General features: G+C 48.6%; 2 protein-coding genes and 1 pseudogene across 2 annotated transcripts; all 3 read right to left on the reverse strand.

The window, feature by feature from the left end:
- Positions 1-414: 414 nt before the first annotated feature.
- On the reverse strand, positions 415-2044 carry LOC140223469 (uncharacterized; annotated as a pseudogene).
- Positions 2045-4994: 2950 nt separating this feature from the next.
- On the reverse strand, positions 4995-6243 carry LOC117865469 (chlorophyll a-b binding protein CP24 10B, chloroplastic). Its single transcript, XM_034749682.2, has 2 exons — positions 5958-6243; positions 4995-5866 (listed from the first exon to the last, which is right to left on the reverse strand). Exons 1-2 carry the CDS (start codon positions 6164-6166, stop codon positions 5317-5319), a joined length of 759 nt encoding a protein of 252 aa, XP_034605573.1. The 5' UTR covers positions 6167-6243; the 3' UTR covers positions 4995-5316.
- A 556-nt stretch (positions 6244-6799) lies between these two features.
- Positions 6800-9461, reverse strand: LOC117862642 (short-chain dehydrogenase PC-15). The gene is made up of 3 exons (XM_034746142.2): positions 8927-9461; positions 7857-8016; positions 6800-7317 (listed from the first exon to the last, which is right to left on the reverse strand). The coding sequence occupies exons 1-3, from the start codon at positions 9282-9284 to the stop codon at positions 6981-6983; spliced, it is 855 nt and encodes a 284-aa protein (XP_034602033.1). The 5' UTR covers positions 9285-9461; the 3' UTR covers positions 6800-6980.
- Between the last annotated feature and the right edge of the window lie 7072 nt (positions 9462-16533).

The following is a 16533-nucleotide window of genomic DNA, read 5'->3' on the forward strand; positions in this document are numbered from 1 at the left end:
TCATCATGTACAAGATCCTGGTACCTATCTTCTTCAAACCATAGTGTATCTGTTGTTGGTTTATGTATGCTGATGAACTGCTTTTGATGTCGGATAGTGCTTTTGATGTGGCATCATGCACCCCTGTTACGTGGCATGTAAACTAATGATGTTAGGTGCGATGTGAACTAATGATGTTGTTAGGTGAGATGTGAACTAATGATGCTGTGTGATAGATATGTTACTGCAACCGATTGATGTGTTACTACACCATTTGCACGTTTATGAAATGTTACCCAATTTGATAAATATAGGTGGTGGTCCTAACTGAGTATCACAGTAGCAGTACATTGACCAAGTTATAAAACTACAGCAGCTAGGCATTACACAACCATTACATGGCTCATACCAGGACCACATTGATATTACATTGCCATGACAGTACCAATACATGGGAGCAAAATGACTATACTACATAATCCTAAAGCAACTAAGTACCCAGGGACTCCATCACACTCTCATATAGTTGACGATCACAATTCAGGGATCTGGGAAGGAGGCCTAGGATCTCAAGCCTTTCTTTGTTCATGTGAGGGATCTTGTATTTGTTCCCTCTACCAGCCTTCATCACCTCAATCAAGCATTCTTGTAATGTGAGGAAGACATTTCTCAGATCATTTACATCATAATTTTGAAATTTGTTCTTGACATTTGCAATCAGTTCATCCAAATTTGTAGAGGTTGTTGTATCTATCTTCAATTGAAGGGAAGCATAAAATCTTAGATCTAAGACATTCATATCAGGGGAATTAGGGGGTTGGTTGATGAGGTGGATGTCAAACCTAGTTTGGGCTGCTGCTCTTGCAAAGTCTTCATCATCAACCGGGACATGAGTTCTAGCATTATCCTGTTGAATCCAAATAGTTTCCCTGCATCTTCTCGAGGCCAACGAGTTTTGATGGCGCATAGGACTTTACTAATCAGGTACCATCTCATAGTCCCCCTTGATCTGTTACCACTTCTTCTTTTAGCGGGTTCCTACGTATAATGGCACACAAGTTACCTTTGTGAACACATAACATAAACTAATTGATATGAAGCATGTAGGTTCGTCTACCTTTCTTATTAAAGGCCAGATGCCTAGCTTGCCATCAAATGTGCAATTACCTTCATCGTCATACCTAGGCTTGGCAACTACAGTTAAGAACATCACATTTCCAATGGCATTCTTGTTGGGGACAGTCCGGTGTGGCTCATCCTCATCCGAATGCAAGTAATAGGTCGTATCCCATTTTGTGGCATTGTACCACTTCTCATCCAGGTGGATGATCTTACCCATTTCAATAAACTTTGGTTCAGTTTGCAATCTACGTGGATCTAGCATTGAAACACACCACCGCAATCTTTCCTTTTTGTTCGATTCCGTTAAATATGGCTTTATTGTGTTAGAGTGTCGTCTTAGGAGTCCTTGTTTGAACAACCTATGTAATGTGCTTTTGTTTGAACCTATGATAGGTCAACTTCAACCTTTTTTCAGCCATAGTTCTTGGGCTTTCTAGAACCGATATCAAGTGGTAGTCCATTAGCATGGCATTGCTTTGCACGCTTCCAAATCCTCCACACCGCTGATCAATAGACATTGAATAATTCAGCAACCCTGTTTGTACTGTTTTTTCTTAGTTTTCCATTGACACTTCTCTCAAGCAAAGCTTCATATATTTGTTATTTTTGAGTTGGGGTAAGACCTAGTGTGAACATTTGCATTTCCATGTCCACGTTCATTGCTTGAGTCATGCAGCTCGTCTTGGTTGAAGACAATTTGAGTTGGGGTAAGATCTTTTGACCTAGTGCGAACATTTGCATTTCCATGTCCACGTTCATTGCTTGAGTCATGCAGCTCGTCTTGGTTGAAGACAATTTGAGTTGGGGTAAGATCTTTTGACCTAGTGCGAACATTTGCATTTCCATGTCCATGTTCATTGCTTGAGTCATGCAGCTCATCTTGGTTGAAGACAATGTCCATTTCCTCAGTGTGGACACCATACTCGTGCATGTCCTCCTCCATGGCCTCGAAGTAGGCATCACTTACTAAAAAAACTACAGATTAGTTGTGTAGCGCATATTGGCCATTCACATAATATATGCATTTGTAAAACACAGACTATTATGCCTATTTGGTTCAATAAATTTTGGAATCAATCATATTTCTATCTCGCATTCCATGTTTAAATTAACCAAGGTTGGCTGCTATTGATTAAAAATAAAATTGTTGTGCATAATTATGAAAAACAAAGAAGATTAGTGTAGGTTACTGATCATACTCTGTTGCATTTCTTCGTGTTGGCCAGGAACTAGTAAATTGAGATAAAAATCATCTTGTTCATCAAGAACATCAAAGGCGACATCTCCATCTGCTTGCTGTTCAATATGAGTAGGTTGCACATTAAGGTCTGGTATGGCCTCTCCATGTGCTTGGTGTTCATCATAAGTAGGCCGCATATTGAGGTCAGGTATGGCCTCTCCAACAGTTTGGTGCTCATCGTTAGTAGGATGCACATTGAGGTCAGGTATGACCTCTCTAACTGCTTGGTGCTCATCATCAGTAGGATGTACATTGAGGTCATGTATGACACCTCCATCCAGATTAGGTTGATGTTGTTCATCATCAGCGTGCACTACAATGAGGTAAGTACAAATGTAGATAGCCAATTTCATTCTTGTACTCGTAACAATTATAGAGATGAAATCATGAAAGAACTTACCTGAACTGATTGCTTCATTTTTCCCTCCAGCAATCTCACCTCCAGCAAGTTGTGCTTCCTGTGCTTGATGGATTTGGAAGGGTTGTTCCTCCTCCGGTGCCCTTCATTCAGGTCTGGTAAGGCTTCATGGATGGGGATTGGTAGTTCATCTGGTGGCTCCTTATTCATGTCATGTCAGTGAAGGGCTCTCCCTGATCTGGTGGTTCTGAGTTGAGATCAAAAATCATGGGAGCTGGAGCACTCTACGCCGTGAGCAGGAAATGAAAGGAGATGGGAGGAAGAGTTACCTGGTGGCCACCGTGCTTTTGTAGTATGACAAACTAGCGCCAAATGAAAATTTAAAATGTGTGGTCATGGTTATTTTAGCTTCTGTTGTACTTCCATTTGTAAAAAATGTGGTCGTGTATGCTGCGTGGCTGTTGTCACCCTAGTTGCCTGGTGTCTTAGGCATTAGATGCAATGAACTTGTAAAGAATTCTCCAGTAAGTCTAGATGCAATGATGGAGAGCAGGGTACATACATAATTTCGCATCTCTGCTAATCTCACATTGAAACTTGACAATTCCATCCTTTCTGGGACGTAGGAGGTATGTATCAAGAATTCCATATCAAGAATTCTAATTAGTTTGTTCGTTCCGAGGTGTCAGATAAACATAGGACCTTGTCAGGTACCAGAAGAAGCACCAGTTCGGTGTACCAGCTAGTTCCCCGCCACATTTTCTTGGCTTCAGTGGCGTCCAATGAACTATCTTGCTTGCGTCACCTAGGTATAGTTTATTTGGCACAATACGGCATTCAGCTGATGCAATCAAGCAACCGCCTTAGTCAAACAGGAGGACGACGACGACGAGACCATTTCACTGTGTACGTCTTGCTCCAGTGTTTTCATTCTCCGCCAGAGCCGTTTCCCGCCGGTGAGCGCCTACCTCTATCTTCCTCTCGTCTCCGATAACTTTCATCATTAGATTACTCCATCCATTCAAAAGTATATAATATTTAGAAGAAATTAATTAATTTAATTCTAAATTAATTAGCTTGTTCTAAATATCATATATTTAAGAATGGATGCAGGATGTCACTATCCTTTACCATGTTAACATGTCTCCAATACGAATCATCTACATTCCGATCCTATCTGTGGACTTTCTTTCAACACGTACTCCCACACCCCCTTCAAACACTTAGTGGCGCCTTTGCTGCTCCGACAAACAACTACTATTTTCACCATTTCTTCTTCCTCAATATTTTTTCTTGCACGCTCTGGTGTTTGTCCTCCACCCTAGCCCTTCCCGCTAATAACTCGAAATTTTCTTATTGAGAAACCCTTCCCTACTCCCAAACCTATCCTTGCTAGAGCTGGAGAAGATGTGGGGGAGAAGGAGAGGGGAATATCGAATGTGGAAGGGACGGAAACGCTCGAGTCAAATATACCAAATCTGCGCAAAGATTAGTCAAAAGTTAAAACATACCAAATATGATAAGAAAAGATCTCTCCGTTCAAACTATTGAGAGATCGGGCCGCCCTCGATCACCACGCAAGACACTTGCCTTTTCATTCCCATTTGCCAACCCTGCGCACCATGGTGCCACCTCCTGCTGTTAGCCTGTTACCAATGAGGTCCATGGATCTACCATCGCCATCACTGTCCATCATACGCACATATCATTGTTCTTCTCTCTCCCCGCTCCGCGCTCTTCTCAACTTCCACCTTCCAGTGGCATGCGGGTCCAGGTCCCACAAGTCATTGCCACGAGCAATGGCATAATATAAGGAATTTTAGGAACATTCTGTGGCACGGGGTGAATTATTCCATCCGATTTTCTTCCACAAACCACTCCCTTGCTAATCACTTCAACGTCTGTCTTCCCCCACCACTAGTATTATTGTCCAACCGGCTGTCCTCCACCACCATGGCCATTTTTAACCCCTACGACCACACTATCCCGCCTGCCAACCATCAGTCCATCACCATTGTTGCTATATCCTCTATAGCTGGACATTACCTCAATCGTTGTTAGAGCTCGCCAAAGACTGAAAATGGTGCAGGTCGTCGAAGAAAAAGGCTACATGAAGAAATGGGGTGGTCTCGTCCGAGAAAATGGTCGCATGGAATCTACAATCAAACCAAAGTTAAGAAATTCAACAGACTTTGCCTCCCTGAATGAGTCGACATACATCTAGCATTGTTCTAACAAAACCGACAACAAGTGGCTAAAAAAAGATCCAATAACAAGCAATGTTGTTCTAAGAGATCAACGAAATGTCCTCACTCATCCTGCCTTAATTGATTCCAGAAATCGATCCGGACTATATTACATGGTACATACATGGAAAAAAAGAACTCCCCATTTGGTTCACGCACACCACCCAAAAGAAGTCACGAACACAGATACATTTGCTGCTACGCGCTCTTCTTTAGCCTCCAATCACCCAATCAATCCCATGCAAGGTCCATTGATGCATGCGTCTGATCTGATGCAGCAGTACGTCCCCTAACCGCGCGCGCAATCGTGAACTAACTCGGCCGATTCGATCGATGAGTACAAGTACAGACGGCAGGGTCGCGGTGGCGAATTATAGGCCGAGCGCGCCGAGCGGCGTCTTGCCCTGTCCGGCCTCGAAGTAGAAGGTGAGCATGGCGAGCATGGCGATGCGGGCGTGCTTGATCTCGGCCAGCTTGAGCCGCTCGAGCTTCTCGGTGTCGGGGATGTAGACGCCGTCCTTGACGGTGCCGGCGAGGCCGAGCGGGTCGAAGAACTTGCCGCCGGGGTATCCCTGGTCGCCGGTGAAGTTGGCGAAGTTCTCGGCGGTGCGGGACCATGGGGTGGCCCACTCGACGGACTGCGAGTCCGGGTTGAAGAAGTCGACCCACCGCTTGGATTCGACCCACCCCATGAGCAGCAGCTGCGTGCCGAGGAGGGAGCCGAAGGAGAAGGGTGCGATGGCGCCCGGGTCGGCGCCGGCCTCGAACCAGGGGATGCCGCTCCACGCCTGGCCGACGAAGATGCCCAGCACGGCGGCCATCGCCCACCGCCCGTGGATCAGCTCCGCCTCGCGGTACCACTTGAGGAACGCCGGGTCCTTGCCCAGGCCCAGTGGGTCGAAGCCGAAGTCACCGGGGAGTCTGGCATATGAGGAAAACCGGCGTCAGTTCCGGTTCCAGCTCCAGCTTCCCTCTCAGATCAGGAAAGCAAGAAGAGGTAGAGATAACTTACGAGCCATCGAGCCATGGCGGGTTGATGAACTCGGCGTCGCTCTTGAAGGCGGGGATCCACGACTTCTTGGCGGCGGCCGCGGCGACGACGAGCGCGCGGCGCGGCGCGGGCTTGGCGGCGGCGACGGAAGCGGCATTGGCGAGCGCGTGCCTGGCCCCGAGGAACGGGGTCTTGAGCACGGCCGCGGCGGAGGTGGACGCGAGCGCCATGGCCTGGTGACGGGGTCAGGTCCTTCCCGTGGCAGAGTTTGTGGCTGGCTGGCGGCGGGTGGTCTGGTGGGCACGTCACGGTGGTTTGATATTTAATCGTGGCGTGCGCGGCGCGGAGCAGCCACAAGAGGGCGCGGGAAATCTCGGGGGCGGTAGGATGGATAGGGCACCGGCCAATGGGGAGCGCGCGCCATCGGATTCTGCCGCGCTGCCGGACGCCACGTGGACGGCAGCCTCCCACTCTTGATTCGGGGCGTGGCCTGGTCCTGGCTGCCTGCCTGTGTCACTGCCTCTGTGGCGAGAGGGATGGACTCGTAGCTGTCGTAGGACTCCCGTTAGGCCGTTACTGTGGCCCGTACCTGCGACTGCGATATCTTTTTTTAACCTTTGGAGATGGCATATAGGAGTACCCGCCGTCCTCCGGCGCCGGCCGAGACGACACTTCAGCGTGACATAGATCTTTTGCATTTTTTTGTTCTTGAGTTTTTGCACTTCAAATTGTACAAGAAGCTGGTGTTCATTCTGTACAAGAAGCTTATGGCAACTTTATTCAAGGAAGAGAAATTCAAGAATATTAGCAAAGCACCAGACAACCAAAGGATATCAGCTACTTGTGCAGCTACAATATCAATGTGTCACAACCATGAACTTTTCACTCGCGACCAAGGAAAAAATTAGAGCTGTCCATATCAATGTGTATGAACTTTTGTGGTTACAAATACCCTATAAATATGGTAATTAGGATACGAGTACTACGAACTGAACCGGGCCTGAGCCGCAATGTACAAGTACAACCATCCTATACTTCCAGGCACTAGCATTTCATGACCAGCCTGTAGAAGTAATCTCTAAGGCAAAGTGGCGCGTAATACAACGTGGACAGAACAGCAGTGAACTGGCCGTAAGCGAAGAAAGCTGGAGGATTCTTCTTCAGAGCCAATGCAACCACCTTCTTTGCAAGCTCTGATGCTGGAGTAGACCCAGGGCCCTGGGAGACGTCAGTCCTGGCTCGGAGTGATTCCTCATACTTCTTGTAGTACTTCCACTCATGCATTTGATCATACTTCGCTGCAGACTTATCCCCAAGATTCGACTTTGTTCCTCCAGGGGCAACAATCATCACATTTATGCCGAAGCTTTTTAGTTCAACCCTGCAGTGAAGAGTTTCTATCGAGTTAGGATAACAGCTATGGAAGGAAGAAGTATGGAAAAAACCATGTATAAAGAAAACCCTGCAGTGAAACAGAAGCCACAAACCATGTATAAAAAAAAACATAACAAGCAGCCAGCCATGGAGCAGTACAACAATAAATATTGGAAACTAACACAATTGTTGTTGGGATCTTGCCACATGATCAAATTATCTGATGTGATGCTTGAGAGCAATGATGAAGGAATCACATAAACACATCATTAATAAATACAAAAATAATACCCAATGCTAGTATGCTACTGTCTCTGTTATTTATTTCCCAACAGTTAAATTCAGAGTTTTTAGATTTAAAACAGGGTATTTAGAAGCAATATCCCAATAATTAAGCCTATATACAACTGACTGACCCTAAAGCAAACTAGCAAACTCTCTTTCACAAACATAGCATAGCCAATTAGATCCCTGTGATCCTTGGCTCCAGGTTTTGATGCTGAAATAAAGATGTCAATATAAGAATAGGTAATACTATTCACAAACCTTAGTGAGTCACTCAATGCATGAAGAGCAGCTTTTGATGCTGAATACACACCAGCCCATGGTCCAGGTGCCATAGCAGCAATACTTCCAACATTCACAATTGTACCTTTTCTTGTCTCCATCATGTGAGGAATAACAGCTTGAATCATCCTCATTGCACCTACAGCGAAAAGGGGCAAAAGTTATATACTGCAATAAAATCAATATTGTATCAGAACATCTGAACATAATAGTATCTGAAAAGAAGTAAAATGTGAGCCATCCAAGCACATCAACTGAAGTCAACAAACTATTCAATTCTTCAACAGCTCAACTAGGTTAAATAGTAAGTGGAATTACATCCAGTCACTTTGGTTGAAAAAATTAACCTCCATGATGACATAGAAAAGCTAATAGTTGGCAGTCTTGTGCTTTCAAAAACTTCACAGTTTAAGAGGTTATCCTTTCCACCATTAGAAAAGAGATCCAATGGAGCACATAGCCTGAGAGACAATTTTATAACTCCGCTTAAATCTAACATCTTCATATTGACCACAAGTTTTGCTAGTGATGACAGAAGAGGGGTTCTACTTGAACTCCTGACTTTACAGGTTCAGATTTTACTAAATGCTGTGTTTATGAAATCCAAGATCCCTTCTCTGTGTCAAAGAAATCTGACCACAGGACCCTTTAATATGATTTGAAATTGGACCGTACACAACTAGACATAAGGATGACCTAAATCTTAACCAATCTTTTGCTAACAAGCACTCAAATTCTGAAGCACAATGTCCAGTTTCCCAAGTGATGAAATAAAATTCACTGTTTAAGAAATTAAAATTACATATAAATATGTTCACATAGCTATTCCTCTCTACCTAAACAAAGCGTCCTTAGTTAGGACCAATTAAAGAAAAAAAGACTTCATAGTAATCCATGAATCTCTAATGCCCTATTCAGATTCCGGGATCTAAAATTATGTCCTCCTTCGACAACATCGCAATCACGGGATACCAGCAAGGCCAAACAACGCAGTAGTGCAGTACTAGACAGCAAGCAGAATAAAAGAAATGAATTTTCCCAGTACGTACCATAGACATTGGTGTCGAAGACCTGGTGGAAGGAATCCATGGGCACCTCGGCGAGCGGCGCGACGAGGTGGACCCCGGCGTTGTTGACGAGCACGTCGATGCGGCCGTGCTCCCGCAGCGCGTCCGCGACGGCGGCGCGCGCGCTCTCGTCGGACCGCACGTCGAGCTCCAGCAGCAGGAACCGTGGGTCGCCCTGGAGGTCGCGCATGGAGCCGCGCGACCGCGCCGTGGCCACGACAGCGCACCCGGCCGCCGCGAAGGCGCGCGCCATCGCGTGGCCGATGCCGCCGTCCGAGCACCCCGTCACCAGCACCACCGGCCGAGACCGGTCCCGCTCCTCGCCGCCGGACGCCGCCATCGCCGGGGGTGGGATTCTTGGCTCGGGATCCGGTTTCTTGGCTGGCGCAGGGCGGCGCTCGTAGTTAATCGCCGATTCCCGAGCTGTCGCCGCGTACCAGATTCGCGCAGTTGCGTTCAATGCTGAAATCCCGTGGATTTCTTTTGTTTTTGACGAAGAGGACCAGCCGCGGCGGAGGGAGAAGCAGTTAGGGGATGTTTGATAGCGAGCGCTGAAGTTTAGTCCGTCACATCGGATGTTCGGATGCTAATTAGAAGGATTAAACATAAGCTAATTATAAAACTAATAGCAGAATCCTTAGGCTAAATCGTAAGATGAATTTATTAAGCCTAATTAATCCATCATTAGCGAATGGTTACTGTAGTACCACATTGTCAAATCATGAACTAATTAGGCTTAATAGATTCGTCTCGCGATTTAGCCTTGGGGTTGTGCAATTAGTTTTGTAATTAGGCTATGTTTAATACTTCTAATTAGTGTCAAACATCCGATGTGACAGGGGCTAAAATTTAGCCCATGCCTCCCAAACACCCCCTTAGTTCGGCTCACGGCGATAGTAAGGTGGTGTTCTTATCGGATTACTCGATAGACTGCTCGTATAGATGGCCAAACGGCGGTCCGGCCCGGCCTAGCACGAGCCCAATTAGACCCGCCTGTTTAGATCCGTACAGTAACCATGCCGGGTCAGGCCAGCCCACGTGTTGAAGGAGCGGCCCAAGCTCAACCTGCTGCCTTATTAGGCGGGCCATGCTAGCCCACTAGCCTGGCGGGCCTTAGCGGCCTGGCCGTGCTCGTGCCGGCCCACGGCACGGCTCCAGCTCTTGCATTTTTCCAATCCCCACCGCAGCCTGCATTCCCCCCAATCGGCGATGCCACCACCAAATCACGTCAAAATCACCACCAAATCGGAGCAGCAGTACAGCAGTAGCCAGCAGGGACTTGCATCGACGAAGGGGTGCGGGGAGGCGGTGAAGGGCCGCGGGAGGAGGTGACCGGGGGTAGGTGGAGGCCGCCAGGGGTGGGGGAGGCGGCGAAGGGCCGTGGGAGGAGGCGGCCGGCTCCGTCGCGGGAAGAGGCAGCTGGGGGCAAGGCCGTAGGGGAGGCGACGGAGGACCGCAGGAGGAGGCGGCCGGCTTCGCCATGGGAGGAGGCCGCCGGGGAGTCGTGAGGAAGCGGAGGACGAGGGACGGGGGGACGCGGCGGTCGCGAGGGAAGGGTGAGTCACGAGGGAGGTGACGATCGGTGGGATGAAGGTGCCGTGAAGCAGATAGGGTTAGTTTAGGAGGAGCAGTCCACTAGTTTTAGATGGACACGGAGGTGAGCCAAACCGCCCGTTGCTGTCCCACGGGCTAAATAGGCCGCACGGGCTAAGGCAGCAGCCCAAGCCCGGCTCGTGGTGTAGGCTGGGCCAGCCCGGCCTGCAAGGCCGCCGTGCGGGGCCGTACCTGGACCGGACTAAAATGGCGTGTCGTGGGCGGCTCACGGGCCGCGGGCCAAACGGCCAACTATAAATGCTCGGTGACACAGACGTCGATTGTTGTTACGAAACGGAGCCCGTGAAGGACTCTCGTCGAACCAATAGCTGAATTCACAGTACAAAAGGAATTATTCACGAAAAACAGTACAAAAGGAATCCTCGCCGTCGCCGGCAGGACAGCAGAGGATCGGAGAGGGGGAGAGATTGTATACATATACCGTATACTGAAACAATGAGAAAAGGAGTCTCTGCCCACATTATGTTACATGTGCTGTTGTGTTGATCGTGATTCGTGAGAAACCAAGAAGAAAAATGTACTAACTGCTAGCGATATGGTTTCACGTCGATGTCAAATTAAGGTGATGTTTGAATTTTTAATTCGGACTAAAATTCATATCACATCGAATATTCGGAGGCTAATTAGTAGGACTAAACATGAACTAATTATAAAATTAATTACACAGATGGAGGCTAATTCCCGAGATGAATCTATTAAGCCTAATTAATCCATCATTAGCAGTAGCACTACATTGTCAAATCGTGGACTAATTAGGCTTAATAGATTTGCCTTGCAAATTAACCTCCATCTGTGCAATTGGTTTTTGTAATTAGTCTATATTTAATATTGTTGGGGGGAAATATTAACGACCTCCTAAAGTCCATGAAAACAACAATAATAAAGGCCCAAGCCTGCCTAGGGCAATAAAGACTGCCGTCGGCCCAACACGGGAGGGGGGAGCCACGCTCCGCCTCGCCCGACCCAGTGTCCCGGGGTCGGACGTTCCCGACCCCTTGAAGACCAAACTCCGCCTCGCCCAACCCACAGGCCTGGGGTCGGGAGCGCACGACCCCTCGCCGCAAGACTCCGCCTCGCCCGACCCAGGGCGCAGGGGGTCGGACTCGTCCGGGCCCACAAGACAAACACCCACCTCGGGCGCAGACTGGAAGATCAGAGCGCGGATCTCGTGGGTCCCCCTGTCGACCTCGCCATAAATGCGCCGCGGCTCTAGCGCACAGAAAGGTGCTCGCGCCCCCGAGGCAACCCGCCACAAGTACCCATGTGCGACCATGCGGTGCAGGCTACAGTGGCTGCGGCTTCCTCCGATTCGCTACAGGGCACTCATGGCCTACGCCGCCCGGCACAGGAGGAAGTCCCGCCCGTCCTCGCGCCCCGCGCATCCGGCGACAGGGACGCGACGTCCGCGTCCCACGGGCCATCAGCAAGACAGCGGGATCGGCCGCCTCCCCTGACGGGCACAGATGCCACGACCGAACACCATCATCGTGCCTGGCGGCGACAATTACCAAGGAGAGGATCGACAAGATCCGAAGGCAGCCGTCCTCTTCCGGTGGACGCGCTGATAGGAGCCGAAGGCCGGGGAGGAGGCCGGCGACTCGGGAACTTGGTCCCTCTCCTTATGTTGTATTTTATTTAACTTAGATTATCTCTTTTACTTCTCCTCATACCCGGTCTCACTTGTAACCCCAGTGGCCTCCTTGCGCTATAAAAGGAGAACCGGGGACCCTAAGACAGGGGACTCTCTTAAGCCAACAGAACACACACACTCTCCTTTAGAGCCTCAGTGCACACCTAAGAGACTTGGGACCAGCTCCCTCTCTCGCTCTCCTGTAACCCCTACTACAGACCCCGCGTGGGCAACGAGCAGCTCCCGATACTGGACGTAGGGCTCTTCCTTACCCGAACCAGTCTAAACCCCGTGTCTCTCACGCCACCATCCGAAGCCTTACACGCATAAAAGAAATTTACTAGTCTTAGTCTTGATCCGCTAATCTTGATAACGACAAATATCCTAATTAGTATCTAAACATTCTGTGTGACATGAATTTTAGGAGCTTCTAAAGAAACAAACGGGTGCAAAAGACACCTCTAACTCCGAGGCGCCCAAGAGCTTGGGCCCAAAGAGGCCCGCATAACAACATTCGCATCTGGGCCAGGCTTTTTATATAGACATATACGGAGTACTAGTTAACAACCGTGCAGCTCCCCGCATACGACCTTCGTGCGATTTGTTCCCTGAGCTCCTTGCTAGACCTAACCCGCGGCATGCAAAAGGACGTCTGGAGCTTGGTTCTGGAAAAATGAAAGATCTGGCCGGCTCTCGGGATGCGGCGGCGGAGGTATGGGTAAGCATGTAGGCAAAAATAAATTAGCGGCTTGCGGAGCATGCAACCGAACAAGTTCCCGTGTCCCACGAGAACTTGGTCAATCAAAAGGGAGGTGCATCTGGCGAGCCTGTCCGGCGGGAGTCTGGATGGGTGGTGCGAGCCAGGTCACGCTGATCCGAAAACCAATCAGGCCACTAGGAATTCTCCAGAGCTCATCCGCTATTGTGACTTGTGACTTTGTGAGCAGGTTACTGTAGACGTATCCGTTGACTAAGATATAAGCACGTAGAGTAAGTAATTACCATCGCTTGTCGCAAGCGTTGTATGAAGCCGTCGACAGCGTAATAAGCTGGGTAGATTTCTCTATCGGATCACTTTCTTAATACTCCCCTAAGCATCCGTGAACGATGAGGTGTTGCGTACTTTAAAGTCCTCCTGTAGTCCCGCGTCCTCGTTCACAAAGGTCACCAACGCAAAGGACAAATCTCGCAGTACCAAGACTCTGTCTCGCGCTGTCCAAGTGTCAAACTCAAATGCTGCATGTTCTGGTTGGAATTTGTGAGACAGTACGCTAGTTGCCAGCTCAAATTGGAGCTCTAGCAAGCATGGAAAGAGGAGCGAGATTTGCATTCAGTAGCAAACATGACTGCATATTTTGTTGCACTTTGTACCGGAGCCGAATCCTGAAGCTGTTTCTCAGTTGATGAAGATGGAACTCAAATCAACAACTGTGAGCTGCTTAGTTCCTAAAGATCTTGCTTCCATTTTTTTTTTCAAACGACCATTGATGAACAACAAAGTTTGCTCAACAAACAAGTACACATCCGCATAGTTTAACTTGCCTTGCACACATGTTATTCCACAAGGAAGAGATGAAACCGGGTGACTGTTTCAAGATGGACAGGAGCAAATTCTTCCTTGCATGCATGCTTGCAATGGCCTGCAGTGCCTACAAAGTACTACACGATACCAGTACTTGCCAAGCAACATCCCAAACGGCCTCACGAAGAAGAAGAAGAAGCTCCGCGCCCGCCAGCTTTGGGATGCACCTTCTTCTTGATCAACCCAAAAAGTCCGCCGTCTCCTTTGACGCCAGCTTCTCCAGTAGTAGTCTTCTTCCCTGATGCTCCATCGCCGGCCTTTTTCTCTCCTTGTGCCGCCGAGCTGCCATCGACGGCGGCGGCGTTCGCTTCTGCCATCCCAGTCTCCTTCTTACAGGCGTTCTTCCGCACGTAGGCCTCGGCGAAGTCTCCGCTTATCATGGACGCCATCTTCTTGCTCTGTTTCTCCGGCGCGGCGCCCGGGTTTTCCCAAAGGGCTAAGTGTGTAGTTTTTTTTTCCTTTACCCTCTCGGCCTCTCCTGTACTGTGAGTAAGCGTAGACGAGTGTAGCAAGGGCTGTATATATAGCGAGAAAGGAGGAGAAGAAACTTGGGATCCAAGGCAGGTAACTCGGCGTGTAGTTTCGGTTCCCTTGACGACCTGCTTGGTTGAACTGCACGGTTGGTGAGATGCCACCGCAGCATGATTGACGAAGCGTTCGCTCAGTAGACACTCGTGGCGAGTAAGCCGAGCTCCAGGAATTAATCCAGAGCGAGAAATTTCCTACGCAATTCAGCTGCGATTACGTCGTGATTGCAGTGAGACGGCGACGCAACCGATCGAGTACCGACTGATCGTGCACTCACTTAGGTAGGTAGCATGCCTCTCGCTGACTGATCATGTTGCGCATCCGCGATCGCTCTGGCCGTCAGTCCTAGAGCCCTGGCAACCGTCGATGGTGCAGGCCGGAATCTCCTGCTGGTAACTGTGACCTGCGGCAGCACCTGCCACTCGCGACCTGCTCTGTTGGCGCTTCTGAGCTAATGACAGTACGTAGATCACTAGCTATGCTATATATAGCAGTAGCTGCGGGAGCGTGTCAGGCGTGGAGGTTTTGAGCATCAGTTGAGTTGACTCCTTGGTGGTTAGGGAGTGGTTTCTGGCTTTCTGCTGGGTTGGTAATTGGTACCGATGGGTCTCAATCAGTCAGTCTGTATCCAGGGAAACATGATGAGAAGTTTCCTTTCCAGAGCTCGAGCTCAGGTATCCAAATATTAGTGTGGACTGAAAGGAATAAGAGGAATATAATATTAGCGTTCTAACTTCTTCAAAAGGAAAGGAGAAATAAGAGGCATTGAATGAAGAGAAAATACTAGCCTTCAACTTGTTTAATGACGAAATCCAATCATTACTAATTTTTCCATCACTTTCCAAATAGCTCATCAATCGGAACGATGGGATTTTCACGTGAGTACTTGGCCAACTACTTAACAACTCTTTCGTTCCAAAAGAACAAGTCATTTAAAAAATTTTAGAACAAATTAATAAATGATCATGTTTACCCCTATTTAATATTCAGCACTAATTGATAGCCACGTACACATGCACATACTACCAAGTAGTACTCAAGGCATCCTCAATTTTTTAAAGTCAAATTTTTTTAAGCCTGACCAAGTTTATAGAGGATGATATTAACATATATCAAATCAAATAAGTAAAATATCAAAATATTTCATAATGAAGTGGTACTTTTTGGATGTCGTAAATATATTTATATTTTTTATAAATGTGGTCAAACTTTATCTAGTTTGACTTGGTAAGTAAATGTACTTGGGCAGCATGTAATAATTGCATAACGTTAGGACAACAATCACTCTACGCTATCTCAATCCAGCTGAAGCGTAAGTTAACAATTAATTAACTAATCCACTGTGAAACACCCAATCTCAAGGAACGAATTTTATTAAATTTTTTGACAACTGTTCACCTTCTCCCAAGGAAAAAGTCCTTTTTGACCATCCCTCAACTATCGACGAAGTCCGACTTTAGTCCTCCAACCACAAAACCGATTTGACACCCGAACTATGTAATACCGTGCAAATCAAGTCCCCCGTTGGTTTTACCGGTGGTTTTACGTGACATGGTGTGTGCTCCACATGCCAGGCAACATGTGGCAGTGGGACCATATGTGCCATGTGGCTCCTCCCCCCCTCTCCTCTCTCTCTTCTCCCCTTCTCTCTCTCTTCCCTCGACTCTTCCACGTCCCTCCCTCTGCCTCCGACCGGTGATGCCCGAACCTCCCTTTCTCTACCTCCTCCTCCCCCCTCTCTCCTCCTTCTCCCTCACTCTCCCTAGGAGCGGCCCCGACGATAGCGAGCCCCACGAGTCCCGCGCCGACAACGATGACGGAGGCGGCGGGGCCCTGGAGCGTGGCTTGGGGGGGGCGAGGGGAAGCGGCATCAGGGGCAGCGCGGCAGGGAAGCGGCGGCGGGCCTTGGAGCGTGTCATCATGGGGTGGCAAGGAAGACGGTGGCCCTGGAGCGCGTCATCGAGGGTAGCGTCGCGGGGAAGGCGGCGGTGACGCTGAAGTTGATGTGGCCCTCATGGGCGAGGTACCTGTGTGAGGGCATCGCCGGTCGGAGGCAGAGGAAGGGAGGTGGAAGAGTCGAGAAGGAAGAGAGAGGAGAGAAGGGGAAAAGAGAGAGCGGAGAGAGAAGAGAGAACGGAAGAAGAAAGCCACATGGCACGAGGACCCACTTCCACATGTGGCCTACATGTGGAGTCATGTCACACAAAATCACGCCATGTCACACAGAATCACCGC

The sequence above is a fragment of the Setaria viridis genome, chromosome 7 (genome assembly GCF_005286985.2).
Source record: "Setaria viridis chromosome 7, Setaria_viridis_v4.0, whole genome shotgun sequence".
Taxonomy (NCBI): Eukaryota; Viridiplantae; Streptophyta; class Magnoliopsida; order Poales; family Poaceae; genus Setaria; species Setaria viridis.